The 15,883-nt window shown below is 30.1% G+C and overlaps 1 protein-coding gene across 1 annotated transcript; it reads left to right on the top strand.

The window, feature by feature from the left end:
• The first annotated feature begins 752 nt into the window (after positions 1 to 752).
• Positions 753 to 4,739, top strand: LOC122859895 (putative nuclease HARBI1). The gene is made up of 3 exons (XM_044163578.1): positions 753 to 758; positions 3,545 to 3,716; positions 3,807 to 4,739. Exons 1-3 carry the CDS (start codon positions 753 to 755, stop codon positions 4,718 to 4,720), a joined length of 1,092 nt encoding a protein of 363 aa, XP_044019513.1. The 3' UTR covers positions 4,721 to 4,739.
• Positions 4,740 to 15,883: the final 11,144 nt, after the last annotated feature.

The following is a 15,883-nucleotide window of genomic DNA, read 5'->3' as shown; positions in this document are numbered from 1 at the left end:
CATTAACCTCTCTTACACAAAGATCAATTTCCCCTGAAGCCAATTGTTGATTCATCATGATTTTTATTTGCTGGTAATTTTTCTGCTGCATCACAGTTTTGTTTTTGGTAAATACTGCATTCACCAAGTGATTAAATATCTGAGGCCTTGATTTCAACTTAACTAGCTCCTGTAACAACATTTGGCTGTCTGCAGGGTTGTTACAAATTAGCCGAAAAGGTCTAGGGTTACCAGGACTTTTAATTTTACCAACTCTGTTGTCAGTAGCATTGATAATAGGAGCAGAGCCAGTAGCGTGAATCAGTTGGCTAATATTACGATAATCATCAGCTTGACGTTCAGCAACAGTAGGTGATTGAGATTCAGCAAGATTAAAGATGAGTAAATTTTTTTACGCTGGATTCTATCCTCAATCTCAGAAATAGTTAACCTCATGTTCTTTTAAAGGTCATCAGAGACGTTAGCAATATCATTTACCGATAGCCTCAGTATGGGCATTGACAACTGCCAATAGAGAGTCGGAGAATGTCTCAGATTTGCTTCATCTCGTTAGATATTTTTATGTTATCTTCTCTCATGACAGATATTCTGGAGTTAAGGTTTTTAGTAAGCTTATTTATTTTTGTATCAAAGTTAATTTGATATTTAGCAGTATCAAATTGAAAATTTTTAATATTTTTATCAGTGACTGTAGGAGTTGTTGAGGCGCTGATAGTGTAGTCAGCATTCATTGCACGTTTTGCACATCCAGGATGGAAGTAAGTGTTGCAAACAGCATTCCCACATTTGATATTGTCTCCAGTAATTTAAGATTTACATCGTCCACATGTAATACTGGTGTTATTGGAGCCTGAATCCATTATGGTGTAGAATGTATGAGAGATGTGTCAAAGAAATATAAGATGAGAGTCGGTAAAGTACGCTCCTGTATGATCAGCCGAGTCGGATTGAGGTTCCGGAATCGGCACTTAGAATATACGAGAAATGGCGCCACTGACAATTAGATGACAAAATGGAGCCAAGTCGTCAAATGATGCAATTTATGCGTCACTCACGTAGTAATTAGTCTATATAATAATGATGATAAATTAGTAGATCACTTATACTGTTTTATCTCTCGAGGAGATCATTTGAATTTAAAATTTGAATAGTACACTTTAGAGTGACAAGAAGCACATGTTATGTTGGACACTAATTCACAATCAATTTACTTATTCAATCTAGATAATTATATAAATATATGTCTTGGGTAAAATCACTCAACAATAGATAAATCTCATTAATTTCCAAGTCAATACACTATTCGGATATTGATGAATGTTGATTTAGAGGCTAGGTTGCCAAGTAGAAAATTGGAAATTTAATTTAACTGTCAAGCAATAATATTATCACAAGAAATTTAATTGATTATTTATTAAGGCTTATTACTGGTTTGATTTAAACTATTAGGTGAATTAAACATTTAATATTTGATTAATAATTGAATTTTATAATATATTGATGCCAAGTTAGTAGCTTAAGACGTTATACCAGCACGAGCGCAACACTGCAAAATAATAATTAAAATTAATTACTAATGGCTAGGAAAAAGATTGAGCTTACTTGTTAATTTCTTTGTCTAAATTAATTTATTAAAAAATAAACACGAGAGCTACATCCATTCCTTAGCCATTTGTCAATAGCTTTTAATTTATTTCAATAAATGAATAGATGTAGCTTTCTTGTTTGAATTAATTCAGCAGAGGTTAAAATATTTAATTCATTAATTAACCAACAACATGTACGATTAAAATAAAATATATTTTCTCTTCCGAAAAAAAATTATGGTTTTTTTCAAAATATTTTTTTTATTAAACTAGAGCATACCCGCGCTTCGTGCGGTTTTTTCCGTGAGTTTTTTTTTAACCAAAAATTATAGTCAAAATAATTCTAAAGATAATGATACAGATAATTTGTTTAATTAGTTAATATTTAAATAAATTGAGAGAATTCACAAAAAACCCTATAACCTCGTGAATTCAACTACTGATGATAGCTAAATACAGGCAGGGACGAATAAGAGGTCTCTGGGGGCCTAGGTTTTTTGGTTACTGAATTTTATAGAATGTTGATTTACTTAGAAAACAATAAGGAATAATTATTTTGTATTAATATTTCATAGCATGAACTAATTTTATTAGGTTTTTGTTTTTTTCAATGAAGAAATAGGTATGAGGCTATTTAAAATAGATAGAAACAATAAGAAATAATTATTTTGTAAGGCTCATTTGTATTGCTTTAATTTTTTTAGCCCCATACGTATTGCTTTAATTCTTTTAAGCCTCATACGTATTGCTTTGAATTTTCTGAGCCTCATACGTATTGCTCTGTATTTTCTAAGCCTCATACGTAATGCTCTAACTTTTTTAAGCCTCATACGTACTGCTGTAATTTTTTTTTTCAGCCTCATACGTATTGCTTTGATTTTTTTGAGCCCAATACGTATTGCTTTGAGTTTTCTGAGCCTCATACATATTTCTTTGGATTTTCTAAGCCTCATACGTATTGCTTTAATTTTTTTTAGCTCCATACGTATTGCTTTGTATTTTCTGATCCTTATACGTATTGCTTTGTATTTTCTGATCCTTATACGTATTGCTTTAATTTTTTCTCAGCCCCATACGTATTGCTTTGTATTTTCTCAGCCTCATACGTATTGTTTTAATTTCTTTCCAGCCTTATACGTATTGCTTTGGATTTTCTAAGCCTCATACATATTGCTTTGTATTTTCTGAGCCTCATACGTATAGCTTCAATTTTTTCCAGCTCCATACGTATTGCTTTTATTTTTTTCAGGCCTATACGTGTTGCCTTTATTTTTTTGAGCCCAATACGTATTACTTCGAGTTTTCTAAGCCTCATACGGACTACTTTACGTAAAAAAAAAAAAAATTTAAACTTGATCCCACCTGATGTAACATATATGTCTCAAATACTAAAATCTTATTTAGGAAAAACCTGGTGGGGTCAAGTTTAAATTTTTTTAATAGTTTAGACTCAATTACATGCGCCAAAAATATATATTTCTTTCTTGAATTTTTAGTGTCATGTCTAAATTAATATAAGTTGCTTCCTTTCACTAAAATCTTCAAGCGGAGCTCCAGATAAACGCCATCTGTTGGATTAGAAAGCGTCATCTACCAGTGAATATATAAAGTATAATTTCTGAAATAAAAAATGGCTGTACATAGGCGTCAACGCTGTTATTTATTTGTGTTTATTTGTTATTGTTGTGGTCGTCATTTGACAAGGATTAACCTAGAAACACCTGAATAACACTTGTTTACATCAATGTCATTGAGCAATAATACCAAAGTTTTTTAAATAAATGGAAGTTGACAATAATAATATTGAAGAAGCTGGTAGAGTACCCGCGAAATAGCTGGGGAACTTGTGGACATTATATTTAACGTAAGACCATAATTTGGAGCAATTTTCAAATGTTTTTTTTTTTTTGTTTTCATTCTGTTGACAAATAATTGATGTTCATAATTGTTATATATAGGGTGTAATAGGTGATAATGAATCAGATACTTCTGATGATGATGATGATGTACGTGAACGTCAACATATTCATAAAATTCAAAATTACGTTGAACACACTATCCCTTTGTATGATAATGAGACATTTCAAAGTCACTTCAGACTTCAAAGGCCTGAAGTATATAGATTAATTGGTAAATTTACAATATTTCTTGATAGATCTCTATACTTGATTATCATAAATATAATAAAAATATAAAAAAAGTTGTAAATCATTTTATTAGAACGATATCAACAAACCAATTATTTAGTAAACAATGATTCAAATGAAACAGCAATTACTCATGAAAAAGCTTTTCTATTAACTTTATATTATTTGGCTAATACTGAAACTTTTCTTGAGATTTCTGATCGGTTCGATTTGTCAATGAGTTCTGCTCACCGCGTTTTGCAAAACACATTAGATTTTATTATCTCTTTACAAGATGAGTATCTTGTATGGCCACATAATCGAGAAGATAAGAGAGAAATAAGTCAAAGGTTTAGCAAAATACAAAATATTCATGGAGTAATTGGTGCAATTAATGGCTGTCACATCCGTATCAAAAGACCAATGGAGCAACAACGTGATTATTTCAGCAGGAAACAGTTTCACAGTATTGTAATACAAGCAGTTGCAACCAGTAATAATATAATTACAGATGTGCACATTGGTGAGCCAAGGTCAATGCATGATTCACGAGTGCTGAGAAGATCACCTATTTATGCAGCAGCTCATGATAACCCTGATTTTTTTGATGGATATTTTTTACTCGGTGATTCAGCTTACGCTAATTTACCCTGGCTTGTTCCTCCATTTAGAGATAATGGACATTTGACTGATAAAGAACGCGAGTTTAATTACAGGCACTCATCAACTCGTGTTAGAATTGAACACACTTTTGGTTTATTAAAATGCAGATTTAGAAGATTAAATAAATTCAATAACTTACTATTGGATATAATAATTAGATGTACCATGGCTTCATGTATTCTCCATAATATTTTAACTATAGCTCGAATAAACAATATTAATATTGATGACGATAGTGATGATGACAATAATAATGACAATGATGATTATAATGATAACGAAAGAGTCTTTGTTGAAGATAGACGTCAATATATTTTTCAAAACATGTTTGTTGACAGAGAATAGTCATTATGTGTTTAAGGAAAGTTGGTTAAAATAAACAATATAAATACATCATAAAAGTCACTAGTTTTATTTTCTATACTATTACTTAATTAATAATCAATTGCTTTGTTTTGATCACATTTTTTCAATCAAGGAAAATTTAAAAAAGATAAAAAAACGAAAAATAATAATTAATAATATTGAAAAAAAAAATAAAAAATCTAATAATTTTCTATTAATCATCTGATTAATGATGAATACAAATATTCAAAATATTTAGAAAAAAAAAAACAAAAAATAATTAATAATATTGAAAAAAAAAATAAAAAATCTAATAATTTTCTATTAATCATTCGATTAATGATGAATACCAATATTCAAAATATTTAGAAAAAAAAAAAACGAAAAATAATAATTAATAATATTGAAAAAAAAAAATAAAAAATCTAATAATTTTCTATTAATCATCCGATTAATGATAAATACAAATATTCAAAATATTTATAAAAAAAAAAAAAACAAAATAATACTTATTGATATTGAAAGAAAAGAAAAAACTAATAATTTTTCATTAAATATCTCATCAATGATGAAGACAAATATTCAAAATGTTTAGAAAAAAAAAAATAAGAAACTAATGATTTCTCAGTAACTGGCTCATCAACGAAAAACAGCATAATTATACAAAAGTAAATTATTCAAAAGCAAAAAAATAACATGAATAATAATAATAATAATAACTTTGGGAAATGTATATTTTTCTTTCTACTATGTGTAATGAATAAATAGTCTTCTTTCTTACCAAGTTGGTTTTTCCAACAAGATATAAATGTTTCTAAACATCACTTAAACACTTAATTTCTAACAATGTACTTTCAAGTACACTACTTTTTTTAAAGTTGTAGAGTGTACCAGACATAAATTCTTTTTTTTAAAGACATTAAATATATATGTATATGTATAAACATATATGTATACATATCACATAAATATTATCTTAAGTTAAAAAAAAATTGACCATGTACAGCCATTTTTTATTTCAGAAATTATACTTTATATATTCACTGGTAGATGACGCTTTCTAATCCAACAGATGGCGTTTATCTGGAGCTCTGCTCCTTTTTAGTGAAAGAAAGCAACTATACTTACAACTACATAGCATAGTGACAATTTCGAACACTTAAATATTTTTTGTAGAAAAAAACTTTGTTTTTTTTTTTTTTTTGTTGTGTAAAATACTAAATAAAGATCATCAAGAAATAAATTTAATTTGACCAATTGGGAAAATAGAAAATAACAAATTTAAAAAAATTCAGGTCATGCGGGGCTAACTTCAGCGGGTACACTTTGCGCAAGCAGACTTTACTTTGGGTATGCTCCACGGAACATAAAAAAGTACACCCAAAAAAAGTTTGGTGCAAAACTATCAGTTGAAATGAATGATGAATATACTGTTTTCTTACCGAAAAGAGATGCTGTATATTATAATATAAATACCTGGGATTTTATTTAACTAAGTTATTCCATTAGTCACAATAATTGAGCAATGACGTACGATTGAAATAAAAAAATAAAAAAAAGGACTTTTAAATACTACAATGAATAGCTTACTATTCGAACTACACGTTCCGCAGTATAATCTTTGTAGCCCTAGAACGATGTTGATGTTGATCCATTGGATGAACATTGTCGTGAGCACTATATAAGCTACGCAAAAAATCCTGACAATCTTGAAGAACTACAGAAAGCTGATGATATTAATAATGTAATAAAACTGAACATTTAACTAAAAAAATACTACTTTATAATCCGTGAGGCTGGTAATCCTTGAAAAAGATATTACCTATATATTACTACAACATTCACATAAAAAATCATTTAACTATAGAGCACTATATAAACGAGTGCATTTTTTAAAAAAGTCCTCTTTTTTTCTTGTAAGTTATTGTAAAAAATTATATCCTGTTAACCATATAACAAGTAAGTCAACCTCGAAATTTTAATTAGTTAATCTTATGATCATTATTGAATACTATTCAGACAAAACTCAATTGTTGAATGTGAATAAACGAAAAAATTATAATATTTATAAAATCAGCTAATTGGAAAGAAAAAAAAATCAAGCAATTATGAAACTACGACATATGGAAATTTCAAAAACTAATAAACTTCAAGTTCTATTTGATTTAACACTGAAACTTCATGTTATGCATACCTGGTTGTATGCATACAAAACCGCACGAGTTGGACGGTTAATTTTCTTAAATACTTTCAGTGCAAAATACTTCGCGGTGGATAGTTTAAATTAAAATAAAATAGCTAATTTGTTTTTCATTGACTGGACACAAGATAAAGCTGAATTTTCTAATGGACAAAAGAAGTTAGAAAAATAAAAATGTTGAATGCAGGTGTCTTAGTATGTTTGAGATGTTGTTTAAAGAAATATAGAGAAGTTTTACAACGATTCGGAACTAAACAGTGCCAGTCTATGAGTTCCAATAAATCAACGAGTGCAACTCCTGCTAAGCTGTGACGTAATCAAAAAATAAGTATTGCCACTATACTTTCAGATGAAGTCAATCTTGCAGCAGGATACAACGGTGACTCCTGTTCTGGTTCCTTGTTATTATCACCTTCATTATAAACATTGTCATCAGATGAATCACTATTGATAAAATCCTCGTTATTATCACCTTCATTATCATCATTGTCATCAGAATCACTCTTAATGGATGATGCTTCTGAAGTTGAAAATTATGATTTGTATCACTAATTATCCGAATCAAAGCTGTGGTCGTTTGAGCTTACTGTTTAATAAAATTAACATCCATTAACATTATTGCCAAAATCCCAAAGTCTACAAGTTAGGGATTTTATTATTCAATAATTACCACTGATGTTGATGATGGTAGAGGTACAATGAGTTACTGAATCTTCACGATCGTGAATAGGAGCAAGTAGTGTATCAACCAGAGTTCTAGACCAGAGGGAGGTCGAAAAAAGGTAGATCGGCGAGGGGACAGGGGACTGCAACTCTGTCGGTAAAACAGGGATGATAAAGAAATTTGTTATTTGAATTCCCAGTTGTTGATAATGCAGAGATGGTAAAAAAATTTATCATTTGATGGTGAAAATTCCCAATTGCCATGTGTAAGTAATACAGTTTTGGAACAATTTTGTTATTTTAACGTGTGATTTTTCATGTCTCATGCCTCATGTCATATGTTTTATGTCCCATATATCATTGATGGTGTAAATTCCCAATTGTCATGTGTCAGTATACAGACTTGACCGATAAAAATTCAATTTTGTTATTTTAACATGCAATTTATCATGTCCCATGTCCTGGGGCATAGCTCAAGTCTCATGTCTCATGACTCATGTATGAAGATATATAAAATACAATTTTCCAAAAAAAAATAGTGACTCTCCATACGTGTTATTTTTTTCAAATCGACCGATGTATATATGGGGCATTCCAAGTCAAATCACCGAGTCATCGGCCTGACCCCTACCGATTCACTTGGAAATTTTTTTCTAGGTGTATTTTGGACCAAAAAACGAACTTATTTTTTTTCGAATTTTTTTCCACCATTTTTACACCATAAAATAATTTTTTTTTTCCTACTATCGAGTATTTCTCAAATTAGACCAGGTTTAAAATTCTGAAATTTTTCCCATATCATCTCGAGGTAAAAACAAGTCACCCATAAAATTTTGGGAATGTGCCGATAATAATTACTAATTTTTTTATAACTGATTGAAAAAAATTTTTTTTACGAATTTTAAAAATAGAAAAATTTAATAATGGTTTCTTGTAGAGAAATCAAAAATAAAAATAAATGATATCTCGATGAATTTTGTTTTTCCCTATATTTAAGGATGGAAAGATAGAAAAACTGCGATGCTTAAAATTCAATTTTTGAAGCTTTTACCCTCGAAATATGGAAAGAACCTAAATTTGCCCAGATATCATTTATTTTTATTTTTGATTTCTCTACAAGAAACCATTATTAGATTATTCTAAAATTAGATTATTTTAAAATTGGTAAAAAATTTTTTTTTTAATCAGTTATAAAAAAATTAGTTATTATTCTCGGCTCATTCCCAAATTTTTATGGGTGACTTGTTTTTACCTCGAGATGATATGGGAAAAATTTCAGAATTTTAAAGCTGGTCTAATTTGAGAAATACTCGATAGTAGAAAAAAAAAAATTATTTTATGGTGTAAAAATGGTGGAAAAAAATTGAACAAAAATAAGGTCGTTTTTTGGTCCAAAATACACCGAAATGAAATCCAGGCACCATCTCGGTGATTTGACCTGGAATGCCCCATATATATAAGTACAACTTTGCAAAAAAATTTGCCGACTCTCGATACGTGGAATTTTTCAAATATAAACTAATAAAATGCTGTCGTAGTATTTAATTGTTTATGATAAAGAATAAATATTAATTGCAAATAATTAATATGCACGTGAGAATTTGCTGACTCTAAATACGTGTCATTTGAATAACCCGTACTCCTACTATTGTATTTATCCCTATATAAACGAGAAGTTCTTCTGAAATTTTATCATTCGAATATGAAGACTGTAAGGAAAGGTAAGAAAGCAATTTAATAATATACATATATATTATATATACATTGATTATCAGTATTATATTTTACACATATTTATTTGCTTGAAATTAAAATGTTTGTAGAAAAACAGCATTCAATAGAAATGGAACAACAATTGAATAATGTTGCTAAAATAGAGAGCAAATTGGATGCCAAAAAAATGTCTGAGTTGGAGGTTAATAGAGAGTACAAAGTAACAGCTCTACAGAAGATTCATAATGAATACAATGGAGTTATGGCTACATTTAATGATGAATTTAATGTCTTTCTACCCAGCAGAATCGCCAAGTTTATGAAAAATAATGATTATTTTACAAAAATCGAGAAAGCAGCGATCGATAGATGCTTGGATCTTCTTTTTTTGGGAGGAAAATACAACAAATGTAAGTTCATTTTCTCATAAAACAAAAAAAATTAGAAAAAGTTTGTGAGCTCTTTTTCAAATGTAATTATTATTATCTAGACAAAAAAAAACGATTATAATATAAAACTGATAAACACCAAGACTAAGCGACTGTAAATTATTGAAAGATTTGACAAAAGATGTTTACTATGCTGTGACAAAAATTCAAAGTTACTGTGAAAAAAAGTCTGGTGCAAGACTATCAGTCGAAATAAATAATAAATATACTGTTTTCTTACCGAAAAATAATGCTGGATATTATTTTTATAAGAAAAAAAAGTTCCTTGAATTAGAGGATGGTATTAAAAGAAGAGTTTTAACATTACAATGTATTGGAGAAAATAATCAAGTTGTATTATTAAAAAATTGGCCTGAGCCTATACACACAATATTCAATAAATAAATTACATTTGAAAAAATTTATTTTGTTATAATTTTTTATTAAAAAATTCTTATACCTATATACATTGTAAATATAATCATTCATAATTCTGATTCATTTTCCCATGTAAGTATAAACTTATAATTTCCATTTACGGAAGCATATGCACTCATATCAACAAGATCACATTGCCATGTTTCATCGAGAGCTCTAATGCCAACATGTCTACGTTGATAATATCTGCGAGCAGGCTTGTGTAGCTCATGTGCCACAACGCTTCTCAAATAGTTATTGTCTTCTTTTTTATTATTATTTTCTGTTGTTTTATTCATTTTTATTTTTGATTTTCTAAACGTACTCTCAAATTTTTTATTAAATAGTGAGATATACTTGCAACTTCTGTACTCAGCTCATCTAATGTATGACGTGATTTTTCAACACTTTTTTGCAATGTGTCCACTTTGATTGTCAGTTTACTAATGACTCCAGTATTATATTTTTGACTATCTTCTTGCATTAGTCTGAGAAGATTATTAGTTTCATTTTTAATCAGAATCAGTGCTACTTTTTTTGAAACAGCATCATTCATGTCTTGAGCATTGGCAATGTGACATAATTTTTTTTCTGCAATGTCATAATTTCCGTCTTCTGTAAATTTGGAACCTTCTCCAGGTGGTCCTCTTATTGCATCGCCATCACTTTTTCCTCCGATAGAATATTTTTGTTTATTTGATAATTGACGTCCGAATATATAAACACTAGACATTATTCCACTCCGAAGTCATTTTAATGACTGTACATTAAAGACTGAATGAACATATATATTAACAAATAATATCAGCTGAAGCTACAAGTAATCGAAGACAATTGACAAGCTCATTAGGATCATCCCAGTATATATAATTTGTATTATTTATTTTCTTATTTTTTTGTAGTGTTTTGTATTTTGGTAATACAAGTGCTGAACCTTTTCTGCTCTCTACTTTTTGTTTTCTCAAAGACTTGACAAACAGTGTTACATTATTTTTATATTTTTCTGTCCTGTTTGTCAGAAATGCACCATCAGGTTTGAAATTTTTACGATGTGCATTTGTTAATTTTATAATTTCAATAAAAATTTCTCGATCAACTTTCCGAATAATAGATGCTTCAGGTGATTGTTGAAATAATAACTCCAAGAGACCTTGAATAGCCGGATAAATTTTATCTTTCACATAAATATCATGATTTTTTATTTCAACTAGGGCATACCCGCCCTTTTTTCTGTGAGTTTTTTTTAACCAAAAACTATAGTCAAAATAATACTCAAAATAATGATACAGACAATTTGTTCAATTTGTTGATATTCAAATGAATTGGAAGGATTCAAAAAAAACCCTATTACCTCGTGAATTCAACTACTGTGGATAGCTAAATATAGGCAGGGGTGAATAAGGGGTATCTGGAAGCCTATAGGTTTTTTGGTTACTGAATTTTATAGAATGTTGATTTACTTAGAAAACAATAAGAAAAAATTATTTTGTATTAATATTTCATAGCATGAAATAATTTTATATGATTTTTTTTTATTCGATAAAGCAATACGTATGAGGCTATTTAAAAATAAATAGATAGAATTTACTTGTATTGCGGAGCACCGTGAACTTATTGGAGTGGTTATAAACTTAGAAAACAATAAGAAATAATTATTTTTGTAAGACTCATATGTATTGCTTTAATTTTCTTCCACCCCATACGTATTGCTTTGATTTTTTTGAGCCCAATACGTACTGCTTTGAGTTTTCTAAGCCTCATACGTACTGTTTCAATTTTTTCCATCCCCATACGTATTGCTTCAGGTTTCTTTTAGCCCCATACTTTACGTATTGCTTTAATTTTTTTCAGCTCCATACGTATTGCTTTAATTTTTTTAGGTCTATATGTATTGCTTAGTATTTTCTGAGCCTCATACGTATTCCTTTAATTTTTTTCCAGCCTTCTACGTATTGCTTTGGATTTTCTAAGCCTCATACGTATTGCTTTAGGTTTCTTTTAGCCCCATACAGATTGCTTCAGATTTTCTAAGCCTCATACGTATTGCTTTAATTTTATCGAGCCTCATACGTATTGCTTTGTATTTTTTAAGCCTCATACGTATTGCTTTGATTTTTTAGAGCCTAATACGTATTGCTCTGAGTTTTCTGAGCCTCATACGTACTGTTTTAATTTTTTCCATCCCCATACGTATTGCTTTAAGTCTTTTTTAGGCCCATACGTATTGCTTTGGATTTTCTGACCCTCCTACGTATTGCTTTAATTTTTTTTTAGCTCCATACGTATTGCTTCAATTCTTTTTAGCTTCATACGTATTGCTTTGTATTTTCTGATCCTTATACGTATTGCTTTAATTTTTTTTCAGCCCCATACGTATTGCTTTGTATTTTCTCAGCCTCATACGTATTGTTTTAATTTCTTTCCAGCCTTATACGTATTGCTTTGGATTTTCTAAGCCTCAAAATCAAGAAAATACAAACAACTGAAAAGAATGATAAAGAGATAAAATCATCCCAAAAAAAAAATATAAAAAGTATTTAACAAGTCTCAACAGGATTATAGATATATCAAAACAATCTATAAAGCCTGAAACCACTAATCCAATAAAGACGGTTCTGGAAAGTACACGTGTTGCTGTCAAAAAAGTTGGTGGAAAAAAAAAATTCGTTCACCACGAATTTTACCTCTTCCATTGAATAAAGAAAATAACAGTGATGGTAGTATACTACCATTTTTAATACCACTATTTGCTGGATTATGTGCATCTGGTGCTATGACGGGTGGTGCAGCAACAATTTTAAAGACAATAAATGTTGTACATGCAGCAAAAAAATTACTACGAGAAAATCAACGTCATAATAAGAAAATCGAATCAATTGTATTGGGCAAAGGATTATTTTTATCTCCTCATAAAAAAGGACTAGGTCTCTTTTCAAAGCCCGCAAAAAATGTAAATAAGAAAAAAAGCTTGCAATGCTACCACATCGAGCTGTCACAAATATTGATATCATCAAATACGCCAAAGCTTTTAAACTTCCTTATTTCCGAGGAGTTTTCATGAGAAATTGTTTACCAATAACTGGTCCTCGTAAAAATGAATCAGCAATTGTAGATCTTGATGATAAAGATGGTGCTGGTACACATTGGGTTGCATACAAAAAACGGCTCAATGATGTCATTTATTTCGATAGCTTTGGTGGTTTGAAGCCTCCACAAGAACTTATTAATTATCTCGGTGTTGGTAGCATTAAATATAATTATGAAAAATATCAAAATTATAATACAATTGTTTGCGGTCATCTATGTCTCAAATTTCTGGCTGGCAAGAGACTATAAATAATCTTGACAGATCCTAAAATAATCATTAGTCATGGATGATTCATTTACGTTGACATTGTCGGGCAGGTCATCGACTCTTGAAACACAATACTTCCCGCCGATTGAGTTGTCAGCAAATAAAAATTACGTTGCTGGGCTTGTCGAGTTTACAACATTGAATTCTATACCGAATATTGACGTTGGTAACAATAAAGTCTACATTGAAGGTTGTAAACTGATTACAATTCCAACAGGAAAGTATGAAATTGAGGATATTGAAATTTATATCCAAAAAGCAATATGTCAGAATGACGTTACTATTAGTATTAAACCAAATAACAATGAACTACATAGTGAGGTTAAATGTATGAAACGTATTCATTTTGAAATAGAAGACTCGATGAGAAGATTGTTGGGCTTTACAAAACGAATCCTCGAAGCTGATATTATGTGCCTCCTGGATATAAGATTGTTGAAGTACCATCTCATGTCATTTATCTGCCAGTCCAATGCAAGCAATACATTAATTGCAATTATAAATTGTCGATCAGGATGGTGAAATTGTGAATTTCCGTGGAGAAACGATTACAATTCGACTGCACATTAAAAGTGTCAAATAGGAAAAAAAAATATGGGCATCTTTTTTAAGAAAAAAAAAGAAAAAAAGTATAAACATAATAATAAAATAATTGGGCAAAGCTATAAATGCGAGACATTAGGCCAAAAAAAAATCAGTCAAAAGCAAGGAAGCAAAGCGATAACACATCAGAGTATTCAGTTTCTCGAGAGTCTTGGTCTCAGTCCACGTCAACAACATCTACAGAAATAAAAGTGTCATTTTGTTGCTTTTTTTGTATTATACCATGGATGAAATTTTAAGTATACAAGAACCGATCATTTTTGATGAATCGATTGCCCATTGTGAGCTACATGCTCATCAGCCTTATGGCTCTTCAACATTCAATAACAACGATGAAATCCGGATTGGAATTCAACATCAAGATTTATGTGTACTACCAAGTAAAAGTTCACTACATATTACTGTACAATTTCTTACAAGTGACGGAAAATCCGTGCTAAAAACAACTTCATTAGTACAAATGGCAATAGCACACATGTTTGAAGAATTCGCTATGAGATAAATGCTATTGAAATTGATCGGAGCAAAAATGTAGGTCTTACGAATCTTATGAAAGGATATATTTCCTTAAGTCCAAATCGAAAATCATTATTGGAGAATGCCGGATGGTTAATGTCTGATGAAGAATCATTATTCGACTCGAGTGGTTATTTTGATATATCAATACCACTGAGCCTGCTGCTAGGATTGGCTGAAGAACTCATCCTAGAAATAGCAAATAGTGATGTGAATGCCTGTCTATAAGAACAACCTGCGGAAGGAAAAAGTGGCGAAAAAATTAAACTTCAAAAAGTGGAATGGCTTCTTCCATATATCAAAGTGTCTGATACGCAGAAAATTCAACTTTTAAGTTATATTGCCAAGGATCCATCCATAGCAATCAGTTTTCGTACATGGGAATTGTACGAGTATCCACTATTACCTGCAACTACAGAACAAAATTGGAGTGTGAAAACATCAACACAATTGGAAAAACCGAGATACATAATTTTAGGCTTCCAAACAGGACGAAAAAACTCTGTAACAAACAATTCAAGTGTTTTTGATCATTGTAACTTGCGTGATGTTAAGCTGTTTTTAAATTCACAATCATATCCTTATGGAAATTTAAATATTGATTTAGCTCATAATCAATTCTCGTTATTATATGATATGTTTGCATATTTCCAAGTTTCCTACTATTACACAGAAACACCACAACACATCTGGACCAGTAGATATTCGACTTGAATTTGAATCAACAACACAATTTCCAGCTCAAACATCAGCTTATTGCTTGATTTTACATGATCGAATTGTTGAATATAATCCAATTAGTGGTTCAGTACGCAAGCTCGTTTAATATATGCCCGTAAACTTACCAATCCCATATTTATATGTAAAAGAAAGAAAAAAAGATAAATAAATCATAAATAAATCATAAATAATATGTAAAAGAAAGAAAAAAAGATAAATAAATCAAATCATGTACATGAAAAAAAAAAAAAATTGTTGTATATATTATTTTCTCCTTATATATTACTGAAAATAAAATAGTATATTTCGTTACAAGTGCCCACTCAGAGAGTGTGCTCTCAACGAATTTTGAGGGGCAAGCACGAGCCTTGGCGAGTGTTTCCCCTCCAAATGAGTTGTAAGCGGGCTTTCTGATTGGGCACATGTAACGAACCATATTTTATGTTACTAGGGACAGTGGTAATAATGTGTGAATTTCCAAAAAGCGCACTACCCCTCTTACGCTTTGGAAATTCACACATTATTCCCACTGCCCTTGTAACATAAAA

Source organism: Aphidius gifuensis, linkage group LG6 (genome assembly GCF_014905175.1).
Source record: "Aphidius gifuensis isolate YNYX2018 linkage group LG6, ASM1490517v1, whole genome shotgun sequence".
Lineage (NCBI taxonomy): Eukaryota > Metazoa > Arthropoda > Insecta > Hymenoptera > Braconidae > Aphidius > Aphidius gifuensis.
Note: the sequence above shows the minus strand (reverse complement) of the source record. Positions and strands in the feature narration are given on the sequence as shown.

Excerpts from the sequence above, each read along its gene's own strand:
- LOC122859895 (XM_044163578.1), top strand. Across the intron at positions 3,717-3,806 it reads TGAAGTATATAGATTAATTG|AACGATATCAACAAACCAAT; the intron begins GTAAATTTACAA and ends TCATTTTATTAG.